Here is a 22,771-nt window from a genome sequence, read left to right as displayed (position 1 = left end):
TGACAATTATATATATACGAAAATAAACGAAATCTTTCTCTTCGCACAAAAAATTTAACGCATAGTGTAATGTGACATTTTTCTATGTAATAATTTTTGCTTAGTCGTCGAGCAGCGAAAAAATACACATGCTGGCTTATTGAAAGATTCTCCAAATTAGATTAATGCACGCATTAATACTCCAATGGTGTGTCAGGCGTGGATGGCGATTCGAGGGCGACTTCCTCGTAATCTCTTTCGAGTGCTGCGAGATCTTCGCGCGCTTCTGCGAATTCGAGTTCCTCCATGCCTTCTCCTACGTACCAGTGAACAAACGCCCGCTTATTGTACATTAAATCGAATTTGTGATTAAGCTTGGCCCATGCTTCTTCTATAGCGGTTGTATTGGACAACATGGAGACAGCTCGCTGAACCTATGAGCGTGTATAATTTCAATATATTACGGAAATAACTATTATTATTAGAAGTTTGTGAATTATAAATACAAAATTCTCTATAATTACAACTTTAAATATAGTCTAGATTTTTATGAAACTATATAAATATACATAAAAATTTAATATATATTTTTTTTATTTAAAAAATGATGTGTGTAAATTAATATTTTAAATTAAAGCCTCCTTCTTCGAAAATGTTTACAATTGGCAGCGATACCTTCGCGAGATCACCGCCTGGCACGGCCGTGGGCGGCTGATAATTGATTCCAACTTTGAAACCCGTGGGGCACCAGTCGACAAACCGGATGCAACTCTTGCCCTTCATGGCGGCGATCGCCGCGTTGACGTCCTTAGGCACGACATCACCACGGTACAGGAGGCAGCAGGCCATGTATTTGCCCTCGCGCGGATCGCATTTGACCATCTGATTATTGGCCTCGAAACACTCTGAAGTGATCTCCGCAACTGACATACCCTCGTGATACGCCTTTTCCGCCGACACCACCGGGGCATAGGTCGCCAAAGGAAAGTGTATGCGGGGATAAGGCACCAAATTCGTCTGGAACTCGGTCAAGTCGACATTCAGGGCGCCGTCAAATCTCAAGGATGCGGTGATGGATGACACAACCTGACTAATCAGCCGGTTCAGGTTCGCGTACAAGGGTCGCTCGATGCCGAGTTTACGCCGGCAAATGTCGTAGATTGCCTCATTGTCCACCATGAAGGCGCAATCGGAATGACCAATTGTCGTATGCGTCGTTAATACCGCATTATAAGGCTCCACCACGGCTGTAGATACCTGAAAAGATGTGACAATATTTTTTGAAAAATTATATTGTACAATCTTCTCAAATATATATAGTAAATTTTGTTTTGTAAAGTTATATATTTTTGATTCTAAATTGCATTCTAAATTGTTTGGCTTTAAATTACTTTTCGCGCGATTCTCATCCCTATTAATTTCAATTCTCTTATAAGAGAAATATTCAGAAATTAGAAAGAAAAAAATAATAGTCTTTTTAGAATCAATTTTAATAATTTTAATTTATGTTTTAGATGAGAGAGGAAGATTATAAAATTAAAGAGATTCTTTTTTACAAAAATAGATAAATTAACTTTTTTGAACTCACTTGCGGTGCCGGATATATGACAAATTCCAACTTGCTCTTCTTGCCGTAGTCGTCGGACAGCCTTTCCATAAGCAAGGATGTGAAACCCGATCCCGTGCCGCCTCCGAACGAGTGGAAAACGAAGAAGCCTTGCAGACCGGTACACTGATCGGTCAACCTGCGTACTCTGTCCATCACCGACTCGATCACCTCGCTCCCGATGGAATAGTGACCACGAGCGTAATTATTCGCGGCATCCTCCTTACCAGTAATTAATTGTTCCGGATGGTACAACTGTTTGTATGTTCCCATTCGAATTTCATCTAGAAACATAACAATTTTCAACATGTAAAAATTCATATGTGAAATATATTGTTATATATTGATAAAGAGAGAAAGAGAAAGCTGTGACGTTTTTATTCTAATATATTTATAATTTTATCTAACACTGACCGACAACAGTTGGCTCGAGATCGACCATCACAGCGCGCGGTACCATCTTGCCGGAACTCGTCTCGTTGAAGAAGGTGTTGAAGCAATCATTCGTACCGGAGACTTTGTCGGATGGCATAGTTCCATCCGGCTGGATTCCGTGTTCTAAACAATATAGCTCCCAGCAAGAATTGCCCATCTGAACGCCCGCTTGGCCCACGTGCATCGATATACATTCGCGCTAAACGGAGAAAAAATGTATTTTTATCGACTATAAAAGTTTGATAATGTATGGCACGAGATACATCTCTACTTTTCACGGTTTAGAATTATCCAGAGAGCGTAATTTTATCTTCTCATACCATTTTGATATGTTTCCAAATTAATTTCTCTCGATGTTACACGGTAAAAATTTGGATGAAACGTCAAATCAAAATTTTAATTAAATCTTCAATTTAAACACGACAAATTTGGAAGCCGGCCATGAGCTGCCCTAGAAAAAAACACTATGACAATTTATATTTTTATTGCCCTGGTAACCATTATGATTGAGTTTCAGAGGAATCAAAATTTAATATTTTTTCTATAGAGTGTGAAGTTGTATATCGAATGGAAAATTTTAGAATAATTTAAATAAGTTTAGAATGTTTTTCAAATATTCAATAATAAAATATTCAAATATTCGATAACAAAATATAGTATCCAAATTATTGTATAGCTATTTCCAAGTTAAGTATATTGTTATGTAATATTATGCAGAGCTTTGCGCGGTATCTTAACGCCGTTTTATTTTGCACTTCACAATATTTCCAATTGAAAATTACTCGAGTTAAATTTAGCAAACATTGTCCCTAAATATAGAATGGCAAAAATAAAATTTTGTTTACACGAAATCTGCTTTTGACAAATTTGGATATCTGAATAATTGAAGAAACCGCTCATTTCTCTTTTAAAGCATACTGCGTGCATATATATTTTGATTGCCATGCGTCATAGAGACGTATCCGTGGCAACTAAGAACGCATGGTACAATACTTGCTATCCGCAACTAAAAAGTGACAGTAGTTAATATTACCTCCAAAATAGAACAAGATGTCGTCGAAGAAACAATGTGACAAAAGTTGAGAAATATTTTTTCGAAGTAATGATCGCACGGCACAATATATAATTCCTCTCCCTCCCTTTCTATATAATTACATATACAATTGTACAGCTTATTCTAGAAACCATTTTCTTACGACCAATTTTATACCAATTATAGCTTTTTTTTACACGATCAATTTACATAGCATTAATTTTCACTGCCCAGCGTGATTTCGTAAAAGTGATGTGTAACCAATTCATCGATCAAGATCTCTCAATCAGATAAAAAAAAAAGATTTGCGAAACAAGAGATGTGGAAAATTCACTTAAATAAATATTAAAATCACAGTCTCGCGCACGAAATGGGATTAATTAATGGGATTATCTGAACATAATCCTAAAAATTATAACAGGAAATCTTTGAATAAGTGTCGACTGAGAAGAAAAAATATCATTAAAGATATCCCGGTGCAATCAGCGACGCATGGATACTAATTACAGAGCAAACATCGCAAAGTGGCTGCCGCTTTATGATGGCCTCCTCGACCAATGGCTAGTGAACGCTTCTCTTCTAGACGAGAGAATGGGAAAACTCGCAGGATGCATAGCTTTAATCATCGAGGACTTGACAGAGACTCGGGTTTGCGATCTGGAGGTCCTAATTAAAAAATCTTTATAGCAGAGAGATTATTTATTATTATCAATAAATATTTTAAAATGGAATATCTATCAAAACGCTTATAATCAATTGCTTGGTGCGCTTTACAGGTATCCGAAGAAATGATAGAAAACTTGGAGGAATTAATAAAGAATTATAAATTAACATGTAAGCCGGGAGAGTTAAGCAGTCATCTGATATATAAATATAAAATGAATCATCTGTCTATAATATTAAGGCGCAAGCTCAATGTGGTCGCGAAATTTACCCAAGATTTAATTACTGGCATAGTCGATTGTAAAAGTGAAGAGAATATAAGAATAGTGTTTAGGTAAAAACTTCAAAAATAATTTTTCTATTATACCAATTATATCATACTCTTTTTAGTTCGATTACTTTAATTTTATTACTTTGCACTTTAATATCAGAATTAATTTCCTATTATTTTTTCGCGGAGTTTTTATTTGTAAGATAGATTTAGCGATACTAAGAAATTCTGCGATATTGCCAGATAATGACATAATTAGCAAATTGCAGATTAGTAAATGCTTACAACAGCATTCTCGATATGGATCGAAACGAATCAGACTCGTCTGTCAATGTCTTTTACAACGATTGCCCGTCCATGTTGGAGCCGTTGAAGAAAATCTCCGTGACCAGAATATTGCAAGCGAGTAGTTTAACGCGTTTTATTTTTTATCCTAATTTTATTAACATGCAAAATATTCAATAATTATATTTTCTTTTCATAGACTATTAAATTTAATATATTTTTTTAAAACAGCATGGAAACAATATAAAACGGGATATCGATAAAGGAAAATTTTTCTAACATTAATAATTTTAGATATTAGCGAAAAACAGAGCGGAGGAATCTTGTCACGAACTTATCGATTGCCTTTTGGCAAATTACGAACCTCGTGAAAAAATGAAGCCAACATCTACGACGAACGATGTAGACGTTTCAGAAAACTCCAGCATCGAGATTTACCGGTTTGCGCGCAGTCATAATTAAATACATCGCTAATATTACTTATCAGATCTCTATACATATCTAATTATTATTAGATAGATAAATAATATTTATAAGCAGTGTATAATTGTGTAATCTATAATCATATCAGATATATTTTCATTATACATTTCTCAAACTATTAGTGCTCTTACGAGGCATTTAACGCCACCGATCGCAAGTGCGACATCGACATCCGAAGTAGAGGCATCCAATATCGAAAGCGTGCAGACAATTGTAAATACGCAGAATGAGCAGGTCCTTAGACTTTTAAATGTTGTGCAAGAGATCTCACCGCGACTGCTTGGCACGGATGCTTTAAAAATCTGCAAAAGTACAGTTTTAATCAATTCAAAGAAAAATTCCATTTTTCAGTTTTTATATACATTTTATATACATATATATATTATTTATTAGATGAAACAAGATTAAGAGGCAGCGCGATAAAGAAAGTAAAGAACTACTATCAGGAAGTTGCATGGGGTGCATTGTCTAGTATTTTGGATCATGTGATACTGTGGTGGTCCCGAGAAGCCCTTGCGACTCATCACAGTCACGGTGCTCAGCATCTCAAGGATTGGTTGCGACAATTCATTCAAGGAAACGAAAGTAAAAAAAAAGAAAATGTTTTCTTATATTTGAAAACTGTATTATATATTATATATTTACTTCAAAATTTTAGTTCCACCTACAGTTAGATCAGCGTTGCAGACTTTATGCGATGCGCTTGGGTACCACGCAACTATCACTGCCTGGGATCAAATGTTTAGATTAGCTTATACCTCGGCTTTCAAATGCCGTTCAAAACCATCGTCCACGGAGGTTGATATCTTATTTGAGATCTTTTAAATTGAATTTCAAGGAAATATTATTTATTCGTTACAACATACTAACAAATGGCTTAAATTATTTATAATATAAATAGCAAAAAGGAAAAGAATGATTCTTTTTTCTGTACATTAGATTAAAAAAATAACGATAAATAATTGGCATTCTTGTAGGGAACCGACACAGGTCAAATGTTCATCGAAGTGTTCCATTTGTTAGTTACCCTCAGCAACGAATGCGAGATCGGTGGCGAGTGGGTGATAGGAGCGCCCTTGATAGAGTTACCGTTGTCAGAGCAGATCGTTGTGCTGCATAGGATGGACCATTCGGTGCACACGGCGAGGTTGTGGGCTATTCAGGAGGCCAAAATTATAGCCCACACCTGGGACCTTGATGTATTCTTTTTGCTGGTTAAGGGTGACATAGTGAACTGCCTTGAAGAGTTATCTTATCTCAAGGTATTCTTCTCTTTATTGTTTTGTTTTTTTTTTTTTTTTTAATAAATTGTATGAAAAATACATTATCATATTTATCTTTTCGATGACTAATTTTAGCTCGCCGATCACACGACTGCATTGTCCTCGGATTCTATTAGCGTTCAAGTATATGTGTGTACGAAGATGCGGGCGAAGATCGTTTCCGAAGTCAAGGCGAATATCGAATTGCTTCAGGTATATATTTCGTTTTCTAATACAAAGAAATAGAAAATATTTTTTTATCTAACAACTCTCATTTTTACTTATCTAACAACTTTCACTTCGTGATATTATCCTGCCCTATATTATACTCATATATCTTAAAATTTTCAGATATATATACTTATATTATAAAGTATAAAATGATTGATATTATATTCTAAAATAAATCGAATTTATTAAAAGTCTCTTCGAGAGAGAAATAATTCCTCTGCGAGAGATACAATTTTTAGCTCAAATTTGCTATTTAGAAAACTGCAGACGATTTTAGATTTCTTCATTTTTGCAGATTTGCTCCGTTAAGTGCATCGACACGCTTGCCAAGATTTGTCGCGTAATCAGCCTCGCGAATTTGCACATGTGCTTTCCACGATCGAATTATTGGAGAAGGAGCAGCAGCATACCTCCGGTAACTGCCAGTCTTTACGTGGAGGCTTACTTTGGTACATATTTTCTTATTTCATATTATACATATAGCGTGTGAAATATTTTTTATTATTTTATATTTTTTTATATATTAAAAATGTTGATATGACATGAGTTATGGGTCTTATTATTGCCAAGCTTTAGAAATGCGTTAATCATATATACATATATATCAAAGTTATATATTTTGCAGAAAAGGTATTGCTACCAGTGCTGGAAGTAATTGAGGATCACGAAACATCAAACATGATTCTACGAATAATGTGCGAGGCGTGGCTCGATTATATCTATCTGCATCGCATCAAGTTTAGGTAAATTTACTTTACGTCTCGATTAAAATTATTTGTGAAGCAATATAAAAACAATATGTAGAAATAAAATCCGCACGTGTTCTCCACACTTAGATTAATATAATATAATATACAAGTTTTTAATTTATACATATATATTTCTTCGTGTTGTACATTTTACTAATGTATGAAAATAAATTTCTAGTGAATATGGGGCGTATCAGTTGTTGATGGATTTCGCGCACGTATCAACATGGGTTACAGAATGTTCGATCATTTCGCAAAATGTCAGAAATCACTTGTTGAAGAACGAAGTCTTGCGCCGTTGCGAGGGCGTTGGGCGACTTCTCCTGAGACACCCGGGCGAATCTATCGCTATGCGCAAACGATTAGGTGATTGATTATATATAAAACTTATTTAGAATATCTACTTTTTTAGACGTATTTTTATTTTTATTTTCAACGTAAAAGAGAGAGAGAGAGAGATTCTATTTCGAATATATATTGCGTTATATTCAAATGTTAAAGTTTATTTCGAGTATTTCTTTTACATCATTTAGGAGATTCGTGATTATTTAAAACATTCTTTGATTAATATGATCATAATTTAAATTTGTCATTTTTTCAAAGATAATTGTATGTTAAATTTTTTGACTACTTTTACTTTTCAGCTCGGAGAACAAATGAGCACGAGTCGCCTGAATCTCAAGATCTAGAATGTATGCCAGCCGAAATGTACGTTCCGAATCAAGAACAATGGCTTGAATTGCGTGCTCCTAAGCGATACAATTTTTGCTGTACGGAATAAAAAGAACAAACTATAAATGTCGATGCTCTAACTGTTACATATTTTTCTCAAAATTATTTTTAAATTACTTGAATGCACAAGAATTTGCTTTATTAAAAATATTTTTCATTAGCGTGTTGTTTTGACTCCGTGAAATATTTGGAATATTGGAATATTTCTCTTCTACGCATTTGGTTTTTGACAGAAAATTTATCAGTTGACAATATAACTTATATTCTCGAGAAGCCCGACAGGACGGAAGCCTTTTCTGCGACACGAGACATGTATTATATTACCTAGGTGCGGGATGTGGCGAGAAAATCAACGCAATAACTGTGCACGACAGCCGTTCTTGGCAGTCAAATACTGGCCGTTCATCGTCAACGCTAGACGGCGTGTTATAATAATTAATCTTATAATTTTTTGATAGAGAACCTCAGAGTGTCTGTTATATTATATATATACATACATATAAAAAGCACATAGACATTTTAATTAACTTTATTACTTCTGAAAGCTGCGTAATGAAAAGTAATGCCGCTCATTAGATTGCATATAACAAACAAATTGTTATAAAATCAATTATACGATTATTCTATAGTTTAAATTGTATTTTATTGTTTATACATGCAGAGTAATGTATATAATTTTTATCAATTTCAAGTATATGATGTGTAATCGCTTGCATAAGTCACACAGAATTACAGCTTGTTGACAGAGTTGTCGCACCGCAAAATAAGAATGCGGCAAGGCTACTCATGTTTCATTCCAGACTGTCGATTCTCGATTCGACCGCTTTATATAACCAGTCTGGTTGTCCATGCGAACGTGCGAACAATCTCTAAGGGCTGAGCCTTTTATTTTAAATCCTTTTTTTTACACGCGGATAAAGAAGTTGCACACGCTTTGTATATATCGTCGTATCGACGAGAAAGAATTCTATAAGTACCATACGTAAGTGCGCGTCTTAAAAATTTTGCAAGTAACGATGATTCATTAAAATTTCATTAATTACATTTATTGCTCTCAAATTTATCAGTTTTCTAACTGTGACATTTTTTCAATAAAAAAATTGCTCCAGACAAAATTTGTATTTAATTAAAGTGTAGTGTTGTAATTATTTGTACGAGAGACTTGTGTTAACTAATAAAGTGATTTATATACGGAAGATCAAATTGTCAGATGACAAGGATCTTTGAAGAGCCTCGCCTATCAATCACTAGAAGCAGAAATCAATATCTGTGTATTGTCTAAACATCTTCTGCATTTGCATTTCTGTGCAACGAAAATGCGCGGTATTACAGAAAGGACGCCTTTAAGAAGGCATATGGATTCACCCGACTACGTCGAATTCGCCAGCCTCTTAAGGACTCGAAGAACGCGAATACGACAGTTCCAATGCTGTATTTGCGGTATCCTAATGTAAGGCTGTATCTATTCTTTATATAAAATTTTAAAAAATTGAATAAAATTTTATTTTACATTTTTATATTATTTTAGAGCATTATACATATTTTATTTATACAAGACTGCATAGGATTTTAATGTCAAATTCGCTACAAGAAAAAAGCAGAAAGTCGTAAAAACTAAAAATAAATAAAAAATAGATAACAAGAAATCAAGATTCAACACTATAGGATTTTTAAATTTGTTAAGCCATGTCAGCTGTTAAGTGATTATATTTTATAATCCGACTTGTTTGCGATCTTGCAGAGTGGTCTTCACCATGGCTCTGGTGGTATCCATCAGCTATTCCATCAGCCACACTAATTCCTATCCCGCGATCGACAACGTAACATCCTCCAGAAATTTAGGTAGTATCCTGAAAGGATCGTTAGGATTCGCACCTGGATCCGCCTTGCACGCATCCTTCAGTAGCACCGTTAGTGCCATAGCCGAACCCAACTACATTCTGGTACGAAACGCGAACGTCGATACCTTGACGAAGAGTCTCAGTCAACATGAATATATGCAAGGACTACGAGCCGGTGAGCGAGCGATGAAGGATCGTTTGTTCGCGGATACGATTGCCGCAAAGTCACCGTTGCCATCCCCGTCTCCAGAATCTAGACATCGCTATGCGGTGAGCACGCATCCTAATGTTAGTGCTCTTGCTTTAGCAGCGATAGGTGAAATTGCAGCGACAAGAACGATTGAGAATATGAGGTGAGCGGTAGACTGTCTCGTCCTATAAATGTCATAAAATGTTACATTACCTTCTAATTTTTTTTCTTTAAAGAAAATGTACAAAATAAAGTAGCTCTGTGTTATATATTATATTTTGCCTATTATAGCCTGTATAGTTATATAAATTAAAATCTTAATTTTTTCACATTATATAAAGTAATTATTTATATTAGCGATTAAAATTATTAAAAATAAGTTAGTTTTTATAATGTTTTATACTATTAATATAAAAGAAGTTTTATAAATATTTTTCTGTTCAAGATCCACCCAAGATGAATCTTCGGCGATCGGTATTTTCTTCGACAGCGGTTGGGTGCCGAAGAGCATATGCAAACAATATTTCGATCGTTCGTGCAAAATCGGCAAATACAGAACTGTTGACGGTAGCTGCAATCGACCGAGAGGATGGGGTTCTAGCATGACACCTTTTAGGAGAGTTTTGCCACCAGATTACGCTGACGGGATCGATTCCCCTCGGAAGGCGCGGTCAGGAAAGGAGTTGCCTTCTGCCAGAGAAGTCAGTCTGAAAATACACAAACCTTCAGCCAGCAGCAATCCGTCCTTCACGGTGATGCTGGCTGTATTCGGTCAGTTTCTGGATCACGACGTTACAGCCACCGCGCTCAGTCAGGGTATTAATGCAAGTTCGATAGCGTGCTGTTCAGTCTCGAAAGAACAACATCCCGAATGCTTCCCCATTCGAGTCGGAACCGGCGATCCTGTGCACGATCTGAATAACAGAACCTGCTTGGATTTCGTAAGATCGGCACCAGCTCCGCGATGCGAACTCGGTCCCAGGGAACAGCTTAATCAAGTAATTTAGATCGCATTCTTTCTCCTTGCAATTTTAAAAAGAATAAAAAATTACGGAATATTTTCTAGATAAATCTTTTTAGATATATAAAATTTAAGAAACTTATCGTTTTCTTATCCGACATAAATTTAAAAATAATTCAAATCACCAATGATAAGACTACTATAGAAAGGTTTAACAAATAATAATATTGCATCTAGGTCAGCGCCTTCATCGACGGTTCAGCCATTTATGGTTCCAACAATGAGACTACTCGTAATCTACGCGAGTTCATCGGCGGTCGTTTAAAGATGCAGCTCACCCCCGATAACAGAACCCTATTACCGCCAAGCACGAATCCTAACGACGGCTGTAACCGAGAAGCCGAGCGACGTCGTGGCCGTTATTGCTTCGCTGCGGGTGACGCCAGAGCAAACGAGAATCTACACTTAACCACAATGCATCTTCTCTGGGCGCGGCAGCACAACAGGATCGCGGATGAATTGTCCAAAGTTAATCCCGCTTGGAGTGACGAAGTACTCTTTCAGGAAACGCGACGCATCGTTGGCGCTCAACTGCAACACATCACCTATCGCGAGTTTTTACCCATCATCGTAGGCAATGAAAGAATGAAGAAACAAGGCTTGAACCCTCTTGGTTCAGGCTATAGAAAACAGACGTATGATCCAAATGACCTGGAGAACGACCCGACGATAGCCAATCACTTTGCGAGCGCGGCTTTTCGTTTTGCACACACTTTACTACCAGGATTGATGAGAATGACAGACGCAGAGAAGGGTACGTCATCGTACGTGGAACTACACAGGATGCTTTTCAATCCGTACAGCCTCTACGCCGAAGACGGCATCAAGTGTTCAGTCAGCTCGGCCATGACCAACGTCATTCAAAAATACTCTACGCATGTCACTTCGCAGCTGACAAGTAATCTCTTCGAAGATCCCGTAGCCAATTTCACGATACCTTGCGGTCTTGATCTGGTGTCGTTGAACATTCAACGTGGACGGGATCACGGATTACCGGGATACACTGTGTGGCGAGAATATTGCGGATTAGGAAAAGTGGAAACGTTTGACGATCTCGAAGGATATTTGAATCACCAGGATTTGGAACAAATATCGATACTTTACGAGTCGATCGACGATATAGATCTATATACCGGCGCATTGTCGGAAATTCCGGAGTTAGACAGCTTGGTCGGGCCTACGTTTACGTGTTTGATCATTGATCAATTCGCACGTTTGCAGAAAGGAGATCGTTTCTGGTATGAGTATGCCGAGCAACCATATCCCTTTACAGAAGGTAAATTACGTTGACGTTGATAAGATTTGTTTCTACTATAATACGATGTTCAATTAGCATAATTTTAATTATTTAGGAAAGAAATATGCGTTAAAAATATCGAATATTAAATAATATATAAGTTTTTAGAATAACAAATATTTCTTATAAATATTCGATATTTATAGAAATGTATTATGTCAAAATGTGTTTAGTTAAATCGAAATGCAACAAGAATTGAATTATGTGTACATATTTGCAAAAATTTCAGAACAACTCGTGGAGCTACGCAAGAGTTCATTGGCCAAAATAATATGCGATTGTTCCGACGGAATTACGCATGCTCAGATGGAATTAATGCATTCTGTTGGACCTGATAACCCTATGGTATCTTGCAAAGATATACCAGAACCTTCTTTTACATTATGGAAGGAAAACCTCACTTCCAATTTAGCGTTATCAACAGATAAAAAATCCGAACAAATCAATTAGACGGCCATTAAATAAATTAGGCGATGCGATAAATAAACATGTTGTGTAAAAAGCATAAGAAATTTTAGACTTATACCCCAATTGATCTAAAAAGCAATCTTCACAAATAAGAATTATACTTATATATAATTCTATACATTTCTAAGTTGGAAAATTATTTTTTCATCTATCTATGCAATCTTATAAATCTCGCTATATACAAATCAAGAACTGAATAAAAAATATTGAATAAAACAAATATAAAATGAAAGGATTAGTTAAAACATGTTTAACATCTTTTTGTTTTTCACTTTTAAATAAATTTGAACATACTTTTGCATAAATTGAAATGTCTCTTCGAATATCTTTTAGTAACATTTTAACGCTGAAAGAGATTGTTGTAGCTAATTTGCAACATAGATTTTTAAAATATTAAAATATTCAGTATACTCACGCACCAATGCCAATTTCGTCGAATTTTCGCCATTAAGATTAGAGCCTGTATCTGTAAATAAATAATTGATAAAATAAATAATATAAAAACCGATCAGAATAATTATGCAAAATTTCAATTATAATAATATTAACAAAAGTATATATATGCCAAAGTGTATCAAAATATATATATTTATATATCTTAAAAAAATTATTTTTATTAATATTATATACATATATTAAGTATATACATTTTTATTCTGACATATGTAAGTCCAATTTTGAAAATTTTAAGGAAAACGTTAGATATCAATTCATAGGTATCAGTTTAAATCGCTAATCATACAATAACAAATATTACGATGAATATTATACTCCATTTGCTGTTATAAAAGCTTTGGATCGTTTGCTTAATAAAAAATCTGTTATATATATTGGAATAATTTTTTATTGGAAAAATGATATATAAAACAAGTAAAAATTATTTTGTTGACGTTCTGCAACAGCTACATTTTCCTTCTCTTCTTAATCCAAAAACTTTCCGTCTAAAAGCATTGAATAAAACTTAAATAATTATCACGACTGATTAAAAAATCGCTTTCACTAACAAAATATATTATGCGATTATATATAGTTTTTTATTTCATTTTATGAATAGAAAAAAATAAACAATATATTTTATTCCTAATTTTGAGAATAACAAAAAAGTTTGTTTTGCTTTCTAAAAAGAAATATTTATTTTATTAAAACACCGCCTATACTGTTTGTAAATGTGTGTTTCTTTAACATTTCTCTTATTCTAACTGCAATATCCGTAGAAAAGATATGCGGTAAATTTTTCATATGATATTTTGTTGATATGATTTTAAGGCAAAGTGATATAATATATTACTATTTTTTGAAATATTTAATTTTACTGCGAGTCTCTTTATTTGTAATCGAACAAAAGACTTTTTAGATAAATATGACATTATCGATAATGCAGTTGCAAGTGTATATATATATATATGCAGATTCTTTTCTAGGTTTGCGATGCATCCGTTTCATTTATACGGTTAGAAAAGCGAGGATGGAGGGCGAATTAAGAATTGTGGTGAAATGGAGCGGAAAAGAATACGATATTCTCGATATTCAAGAAGAGGATACTGTTCTTACTCTGAAAGAGCGTATACATAGAGAAACGGGTGTTCGTCCCGAACGTCAAAAGCTGTTAAATCTCAAATTTAAAGGTTATGTTTTGAGAACTGTTTTCTGGTTTTTCGTCTGATAAATGATCGTTGTCGCACAATTTCAATAACATAATTTAATTCCAAATTTGTTTGCCATGTTTAAATGTAGTCAAATATCTTGCTATTAATCATTAAATTTTAGTTACGTTTTGTATCATTATCATTTAAAATATCTTGACACAACAATTATTTATGTATAATTTCGGAAAAGTTTTTTCCCTTTATTATACGATATTTGAAATTTATAACATTCTATTTCTCTTGAAGTAATTTTTTTTGTATTGATCGTTGTTATTGTTAATTATTAGAAAGATTGGTGAAAATTCATAATCTGATACAGTATAATTTAAATACACAGTTTTCAAAAATGCCTGTAGAAACTCTTTTTTTCTTTAGGCAAAGCAGTACAAGATGAGGATATAATTGGCAAATTAAATTTGAAACCTGGTTTCAAACTGATGTTGATGGGCTCGCGTGAAGAAGATATTGCAGAGGCCAGTCAAGCACCAGAGAATGTACCTGAAGTGATTAATGATTTAGATATAGAGGAAGAGGAAGTAGAGATCGAAAAGGCTGAAATAAATCTACGTAAAATCCAAATACGTATTGATCGCTATGTGATTACAGAGCTGAATCCTCTGAGGGAAGGTAAGAAGCTCCTTGTTCTTGACATAGACTATACTTTGTTTGACCATAGATCAGTGGCAGAAAGTGGAGCGCAATTAATGCGTCCGTATCTCCATGAATTCTTGACGCGTGCTTATAAAAATTACGACATAGTCATCTGGTCGGCGACTAGTATGAGGTGGATTAACGAAAAGATGAAACTGTTGGGAGTTTCAAATCATCCAAACTATAAAATAGCTTTTCATCTAGATGTCCTTGCTATGATCACTGTTCACACACCGAAATATGGCGTCGTCGGGGTAAAACCACTGGGCATTATCTGGGGGAAGTACAAACAGTTCTCTGCGAGAAATACAATAATGTTTGATGATATTAGACGAAATTTTATAATGAATCCGCAGTCAGGATTGAGAATAAAACCTTTTAAACATGCTCACACCAGCAGAGTCAAAGACTTTGAATTACTAAAGCTATCAAGATATTTGGAATTAATAGCAGAGGTAGATGACTTTCAAACTCTTAATCATAGAAAATGGGAAGAATACAAACCCAAGAAGAACGACCAAATGAATGAACAAACCAGCAGCGATGAGAAAAGCTAAATATCGATAAAACTAATTTTTCTACTTTTTCTTTCCCAATGAAAGCCAGTGAACGATATAGGGATTGATACAAAAAAGGAATACAAAGTGGTTTAAAGACTGTACATAATGAAAGGAGCACATGGAAGGATTTCCATTTGTCAGCTATTTTAAAATTACGACTAAGCAGCCAGGCTACAAGACTGTTCTATACATTCTGGTTGAGCACGACTTTTTTTTGCAAGAGAATTTATAATACGTGATATATTAAACTCTTTGAAAATACACATATTTTCACATGTTTCTGTATATTTGTGATGTATTTATCGATTTATTGTACATGTATAAGAGCCATTTAAATAAAGCGCACGAATGCTCAGTACAAGAATGCAATGATATAACATGTTTAAGTCCGCGTGTCATGTATGCAAAAATTTCGCATATTCTCCATGTACATGTGTGTCTCGCAAATATAAATATTGGCAAATTTTGGGATTTACGCGGCGCGAAACGTTTAATTCTTTACATACTATTATGTGGCGTATTCCATTCATTAATATGTTTCGCGCTGTAAATCGCAATTTCTATCTTAGACATGCTAGCGTTTAGTAGACTTATATTCAGAAGATTTAAAAATTTTTATATGCCAGATTTTTATAACATTTAAACTATTTAATAAAATACTGTTTCCATTTCCATAAAAATTTCGAATATTACGGAAGAGGATGTATAAAATATACATGAAAAATATACATGAAGATTGTAATAAAGCTTATTTATTCGAAAATTCGATTTTTAATCTCGATGTCTATCTAGAATTTTTTTATATCTCAAACTTGTATGATAAACATATTTTCTAGATAAATTTGCGATCAAAACATATATATATATATTTATATATATATAAGACTTATATTAATATAAGTCTAATTGGTTCTTAATAAACTCTTTTTTTCTCAAGTTTTTTTATATGTAAATGTATTTCTGTACAAATGCAATTAAAAAAATATTGTTATAAAAAAAGATATCTGGAATAGTTATCTCTCTAGTACTATATACAAAATATTATATTTATACATTTTTTTACATCTACATATATATATGATACAAACAGTATGTATTTTCTATATGTATTATCTTACTAATAATATCAGAATAAAGTTCCTACACATAAAATCCGTTTAAAGAAAGCCTTCACTTTTTTAGTATATCTAAAAGCATCATGTTACAAAATGTATTTGCTGATAAACGTACAAAAGAGGAATGGAGAAACGAAATCTCCCGCCTCAATTATTCATATATTACCAACCAGGTCAAGAACGGCTCTGTAATCATACGAATTGTGAAAGTGCCTTGTCGAAATATCGAGCGACTGGCTACTTCACATCGTCGTCGTCGTGCCCACATTGAGGAACAATAAAAATACTCGAGCGATTGCTCGTCGCTGTCGCTTTCTACATCGAGAAGTAAACTTGGCTAAAGCTAAAGTGTCAGTAACGAACGTCACGAACAATATGGCGAACGTTCAATGGTAGGCGGATATTTTGCTTGACGCAGAAACGTGTTACATGCTGTCTGATAGCTGTCAAACCTGCAGAGAAGCAGAAGAATGGAGTTGTTCCGCACTGACACCCATTTCATCTTTGTGAAAGAGAAATACAGCCTCTGGTGTGACAAGTATACCGGCGAATTCGCTGCGAAATCAGGTGAGTAATGCGTACAATTGCATTTGACAGATAAGTGAGCGTCATTCGTCAAAAGATCGATCTAGACATCGCTTGAATTTTCGGGACGCGAATTAATTTCATTCGTTTCCTCCAAGCGTATACTACGTCCACGCAAAGATACATACAGATGACATTTCCTCTAATTCATACTTAATAATTGATAAAAAAATGATACATATGTGTATTTATGTGTTTAGGATTTAATTTGACAGTTTACCAATTATTATTATTATTGGAAATGTGATGAATTTTGCAGATTGGGAATGGGCTACGCCGAGGGATCTAGAATGTCTGGGAATGTTTTATGGCATAGTGGGAAAAATTGAACAGGCGTCAGTATTGGAACCTCGCTTAATGCTTATAAAGGATGTAACACCAGTGGGAGAATTACACGATGATCATGTTGTTTACAAAATCAAATCTATCGCATTTCTACATCTTGGCACAGATAATGCAGATATTGGCTTGTTGCCTTGTAAGAAACATCAGTATGGATTGAAGAAAAGAGGAGGTATTGGGTTGTTTGACGTGCCACAGAAGGCAGCCCTGGCAAAGACCTGGGGTACAATCAAGAATGCTACAAATACTATAAAAAATACCACACAGCAGGCTGCTGCATTAGCTACGTCTCAAGTAAGGGACCTAAGTCATTGAAATTGTGTAATTCATTTGATATCTTACACATAAAACTTATACAATATTTTTATAGGTGAAGTCTACAGTAACAAAACGGAACATAGTGAAAGACAAAGAAAGATTTGAAAAGAGAATATTGGAAGAATTAAATAAGATATTTACCGAAACTGATTCCTTCTTCTTTTGTCAGACTGGTGATATTACTAACAGTTTGCAACGACAATGTATAGCAGAATCTCAGCAATGCAATCAGGATAAACCATTGTGGCAACGGGTGGATGACAGATTCTTCTGGAATAAACATATGTTACATGACATTATTAATTTAGATGTTAGTAATTTCTATAAAATATTTATTATATTATTCTCGCAATTGATTCCACATTATAAAATTGCAAAAATTATATATATTTGCTTAAATAAATATAGTAATTCTATATTTTTTATTTAGTAATTGTTAATTGTAATATTAATTGTATGTGATGTATCAAATTTGTTGCATAAAACCAACTTATTTTTATTTGCCCAATAATTATTAAGTAAATAATTATTAATAATTAGCAAGTAGATATTATCCAAAACCGGTTGTACAATTATCAAGGATCATTTGCAATTTGTGTAGCATGTCGTTTGCTTATCCAAATCATCTTTTTTTGCAGAGAGATAAAGCAAACTGTTGGATATTACCAATCATTCAAGGATACGTTCAAATAGAAAAATGTGTAGTTGAAGTGGGTTTTGATGAGCAGCCACAGCAGGAGATATTTAACTTAGCAATTATATCAAGGAGGAGTAGATTCCGTGCTGGGACCAGGTAACTTTTGTTTACATAGATTATTTCAACAATTGCATGCTCATAAATTATATAAACTCTATCTTATTCAATATTAAAGACAGATTATATGTATATAAAAATAAAAAATCTTTCTAAATGTTACATTACACAGGTATAAGAGACGTGGAGTGGATGATGATGGGAAGTGTGCAAATTATGTTGAGACTGAACAATTAGTTTGGTATCACGATCATCAAGTATCCTTTGTACAAGTACGAGGTAGCGTGCCAGTATATTGGTCGCAACCTGGGTACAAATATAAGCCTCCACCGCGAATTGATAAAGGTATATGCAGGAAAAGATGTATCTTTTGCATATAATATTCATTTGCACATAATATAATAATCCAATATAATAATAGATGAGGCTGAAACACAAATAGCATTTGAAAAACATTTTGGTGAAGAACTCGCATTATATGGACCTAATTGCATCGTTAACCTGGTTGAACAGTCTGGCAAAGAAAAGATAATTTGGGAAGCTTATAGTAATCATGTGTTTAACTATAATCATTCAGATATTACATACACTACCTTCGATTTCCACGAATATTGGTAAGTATTCCTAAGTATTATCTATAACGCTAAACCTTTATGCTTATTGTTTCCATTACGAATTCTGTTGTATCTCGAAAATTTTGTCTCTAACACAGTCGAGGAATGCATTTCGAAAATGTATCTATTTTGGTTAATGCATTGACCACAGTGCTAGCAGATATGGGTTACTGCTGGTGCGATAAACAAGGTACAATTTGCATGCAAAAGGGCATATTTCGTGTGAATTGCATAGATTGCTTAGATAGAACAAATGTGGTGCAAACTGCTCTGGGAAAAGCTGTTATGGAAATGCAATTTTCGAAACTGGGACTAATACCACCTGATGGAACTTTGCCTACAAACATAAGACAGACTTTCCAATTACTTTGGGCCAATAATGGGGATATTATTAGTAAGCAGTATGCAGGAACAAACGCTTTAAAGGTCTGTGCTTTTTAAACTGTGTATGCCAAGTTTTATACATATATTGAATAAACACAATTTAATTCTACAAATGATTTCTGACATACAATTTCATGCTGTTTATTATAGGGAGATTACACGCGTACCGGGGAGAGAAAATTTACTGGCTTGATGAAAGACGGCATGAATTCTGCAAACAGGTAGAACTACATACATCAATCTTTCATCATTCTGTATCCGCTTAATTTTCCTTCATTTTTCATTTTAACTTTTATTTCCAACATTTCACATGACACAAACAAAACCTCACAGTTATCATGTTCCTTTAAATGATAATATCCAAGCCTTCGATATTTGAAACCGCATTGTGTTCTACCAGAACCCTGACATTGTCCTTTCATTTTCCCATAGATATTATCAGCAACACTTTATGGATGACTTACGTCAAGCAGCGATAGATACGCTGCTAGGAAACCCGATTGACGTTGATCAACTGAACAACGATTGGTCACATTATTTAGATATCTTTGATAATTGCTGTCTTGAACTTATACCTATGAAACCACCAAATATACAACTTCAACTTGCTACTCATCCCGACTTTCTTTATGCCACTGCCCTCTATAATTTAGCAAGGTTCGTTGTGCTTGCTTGTAACTTCACTTTTGGGAAACATATGGCAGAGATGTATCTTCAAAGCTTAATTTAATTACATTTCACTCTATTATAGGCTAATTCATATGTAAAAAGATATGCTCTGTGTTAATGACAGCATGAAAAGTTGTTTTTGTTATGCTGCAAAAATTTTTTTGCATGTTTAGCCTTGACTCTATACCATCCCTTTATTTTGTGAAAGAATATAAAGTTTGATTTATAATGAAATAGTCAATCATCTTTATAAATGCACTATCACTCAATAAATTAAATATAAAAAGCTGCTCTTTCTCTCCTCTCTTCTTTAATATATATTTTCATATATAGAGAGAATATATGGTCTATTAAATATATACTTTTAATGAAATATTTTCTTGATGCTGTTATACTTTCTTGCTTCTGAAAACCATTCTTTAATGTTTAGCACAGTCATGTAACGAGAATCAAAATATCTTTGCAGATATTACTTGAATCGTTTCAAGGATGTCTACAGGCAAGCGACAATTGACATGATGTTGGGAAATTTGGTAAGCGAAGAAGTATTCTTAGAGCGTACCGACGAGGAAGACAACGCAGCAACTGCGATTCATGTGAAATTACTAATCGAAGACTGCAAAAAGTTACTGATACCTGATCCCGAAATTATACTAGGCAGTTGGGGTGTCATCGATGCTGATCCCATGTATGTATTAAATATTCACTATAATATTTTGTTATACTTGTATATATATGATTTGGGTTTCAATCAAAAATTTCTTATTTTTATTTTAGTACCGGTGACCCAACGGAAACGGAAATGGATACTATTCTGATATTAACTTTAGATAGTTATTACGTAGCAGATTATGATGATCAAATCGATAAAGTTACAAATTATCAAAGAATCCCGCTAAATGATATCGTCTTAATCGAATTCGGTCAGCCTGAGAATACAGTTTCGTTCTTCAAGAATAAGCATTATCACTGTATCAGAATCAATTATAAGATGAATGGCGAATACGGTTACTTTCACATGTTCCGCAGTACAAATTTAAGGTTTTTTAATAACATGGCGGTTGTGATCAAAACTGAAGAAGAAAGCATAGGTAGGAACACGTTTCCTTTATCTACATTGTAACACAAATTCTAAATAATTTTATAACGATATTTTAAATTTACAGAATCTTTAAAAGCAATTTGTGAAGCTATTTCTGTAGCTATGGAAATAGCAGGCTTACCAAAGATTCCCATAGCCATGAATGTCACGTTAGATAAGAGAAAGAGTAAAGTAGTGAATGTTAAAGGCTCTACTGGATTACTGGACATTTCGTCATTTCCAGAATTGACGAGAAATGTATCCGAGACGCAATTACTCGCTTTAAAGACAGCAGGTTTGTTTTTAGATTATTTCGATTATTCGTGTATATTATCCGACGAATAAAATTTTTATAATGAATATTTTTTAGGTACAAAAGCTTTAAGCAACATGTCGGAACAATTTAGCAAATTGAACAAACTGAGTCAGAGTTTCAGCACAAAGAAGCCAATTGATTTAGCAAAGAGCATAGGTAATAGAAAGACGGAAGAGTTATCAAAGCCGGTCTTTATGGTCGGTAACAGAGATATCTCAGGCAATGTGAAAGAAAAAAGCAGCAATAGCAACAGTAGCAGTAGCAGCGATGAAAATATCGAAACGATACATATTCATGTCAAAAAGCCAACAAACTTTAGCCACGACAAGCATTTAATGGAAGCATACACTCCAATGATCGGTATTATTATGGGTGTGAAAAACACCAACATTGTGGATGGTGACGTTTGCGAGAGCAGCGTGAACGCGGGATTATCTACAATGAGACATAATTCAGATTTGAAACCCGACATAGCCATTGACGCATTGCACTTAATACCGCAACATGGCTCTGGCACCAGCACTCTCAGCGCTTCTCCGCAGAAAACTACAGCAACCACGCCAGAAATAACGGTGTACGACGTAGAGGACAGCATACACGAGGAAAAGAAACGGATGATTCCACCGTCAACTTTGACACTTTTAAAAAATATCAGTCATTCGACGGGCGATGTTGAAGATAAAACGTTATTATCCGGTGTCAAGAGTGCTACTCTTCAAACAGACAATAGATTGGACGAGAAAAAAAGATCAGCTTCCGAACAGGACTTGATGTTGAATATTACATCGTCCCAAAGCGAATCTGCCTTAAAATCCATAAAACAGAATATCGCCAACGTTACCAGTCCAGTAGCGTCCACGGCCAAAGATATCCTATTGCCGTTCTCGAAGTTTGCTAAAGGTGTTCAAACATTAGGAGCTAATTTAGATCCTAGAAAGCTGAAGACAAGTCACGTAATGCGTAATTTGTCGGAACACCATATAGAAGAGCGCCAGAAACTTCAAGAAAGATGGGCCTCGTGTCAATCTAAACTTATTGCTTTATAAACCTTTACTACTTGAAGGATCAGCTTTCCGAATACAATTCGTCTTATATTGAATATCAATTTAAGGCTTATTAATACTGTTTGTATTCGTAAATATTATAGATAATATTTATGAATACAATTTTAGGAATTTTTAGTATATATA

At 34.3% G+C, this 22,771-nt stretch overlaps 5 protein-coding genes across 9 annotated transcripts; 4 read left to right on the top strand and 1 right to left on the bottom strand.

Moving 5' to 3' along the window:
• Positions 1–46: 46 nt before the first annotated feature.
• On the bottom strand, positions 47–13,362 carry LOC115243117 (tubulin alpha chain-like). Of its 3 annotated transcripts, none has more exons than XM_029819830.1 (5): positions 12,966–13,362; positions 2,000–2,219; positions 1,568–1,869; positions 640–1,236; positions 47–413 (listed from the first exon to the last, which is right to left on the bottom strand). In XM_029819830.1, exons 2-5 carry the CDS (start codon positions 2,202–2,204, stop codon positions 174–176), a joined length of 1,344 nt encoding a protein of 447 aa, XP_029675690.1. In that variant the 5' UTR covers positions 2,205–2,219; positions 12,966–13,362; the 3' UTR covers positions 47–173. The 3 variants fall into 3 exon arrangements, with proteins under 3 accessions (XP_029675690.1, XP_029675688.1, XP_029675689.1); XM_029819828.1 differs by lacking the exon at positions 12,966–13,362 and adding an exon at positions 2,341–2,473; XM_029819829.1 differs by lacking the exon at positions 12,966–13,362 and adding an exon at positions 2,341–2,473 and having other exon boundaries at positions 655–1,236.
• LOC115243116 (coiled-coil domain-containing protein 142) lies at positions 3,546–8,185 on the top strand. Its single transcript, XM_029819827.1, has 13 exons — positions 3,546–3,716; positions 3,830–4,050; positions 4,257–4,389; positions 4,567–4,712; positions 4,878–5,065; positions 5,149–5,340; positions 5,414–5,553; positions 5,733–6,017; positions 6,114–6,230; positions 6,544–6,697; positions 6,874–6,991; positions 7,176–7,363; positions 7,642–8,185. Exons 1-13 carry the CDS (start codon positions 3,546–3,548, stop codon positions 7,776–7,778), a joined length of 2,190 nt encoding a protein of 729 aa, XP_029675687.1. The 3' UTR covers positions 7,779–8,185.
• On the top strand, positions 8,203–13,044 carry LOC115243115 (chorion peroxidase). 2 transcript variants are annotated; one of them, XM_029819826.1, is made up of 6 exons: positions 8,203–8,288; positions 8,927–9,179; positions 9,471–9,923; positions 10,206–10,758; positions 10,959–12,057; positions 12,308–13,044. In XM_029819826.1, exons 2-6 carry the CDS (start codon positions 9,046–9,048, stop codon positions 12,526–12,528), a joined length of 2,460 nt encoding a protein of 819 aa, XP_029675686.1. In that variant the 5' UTR covers positions 8,203–8,288; positions 8,927–9,045; the 3' UTR covers positions 12,529–13,044. The 2 variants fall into 2 exon arrangements, with proteins under 2 accessions (XP_029675686.1, XP_029675685.1); XM_029819825.1 differs by having other exon boundaries at positions 8,209–8,711.
• A 571-nt stretch (positions 13,363–13,933) lies between the features above and the next one.
• LOC115243100 (ubiquitin-like domain-containing CTD phosphatase 1) lies at positions 13,934–15,775 on the top strand. The gene is made up of 2 exons (XM_029819785.1): positions 13,934–14,171; positions 14,568–15,775. Exons 1-2 carry the CDS (start codon positions 14,012–14,014, stop codon positions 15,398–15,400), a joined length of 993 nt encoding a protein of 330 aa, XP_029675645.1. The 5' UTR covers positions 13,934–14,011; the 3' UTR covers positions 15,401–15,775.
• Positions 15,776–16,691: 916 nt separating this feature from the next.
• On the top strand, positions 16,692–22,765 carry LOC115243097 (phosphatidylinositide phosphatase SAC2). 2 transcript variants are annotated; one of them, XM_029819782.1, is made up of 13 exons: positions 16,692–17,085; positions 17,363–17,739; positions 17,816–18,073; positions 18,402–18,556; positions 18,690–18,862; positions 18,939–19,131; positions 19,230–19,557; positions 19,666–19,736; positions 19,948–20,172; positions 20,651–20,872; positions 20,962–21,275; positions 21,351–21,560; positions 21,636–22,765. In XM_029819782.1, the coding sequence occupies exons 1-13, from the start codon at positions 16,989–16,991 to the stop codon at positions 22,625–22,627; spliced, it is 3,615 nt and encodes a 1,204-aa protein (XP_029675642.1). In that variant the 5' UTR covers positions 16,692–16,988; the 3' UTR covers positions 22,628–22,765. The 2 variants fall into 2 exon arrangements, with proteins under 2 accessions (XP_029675642.1, XP_029675643.1); XM_029819783.1 differs by lacking the exon at positions 19,948–20,172 and having other exon boundaries at positions 16,693–17,085.
• Positions 22,766–22,771: the final 6 nt, after the last annotated feature.

This window comes from Formica exsecta, unplaced genomic scaffold, assembly GCF_003651465.1.
Source record: "Formica exsecta isolate Colony F162 unplaced genomic scaffold, ASM365146v1 scaffold69, whole genome shotgun sequence".
NCBI lineage: Eukaryota > Metazoa > Arthropoda > Insecta > Hymenoptera > Formicidae > Formica > Formica exsecta.
This window is presented reverse-complemented; position numbering and strand designations above follow the sequence as displayed.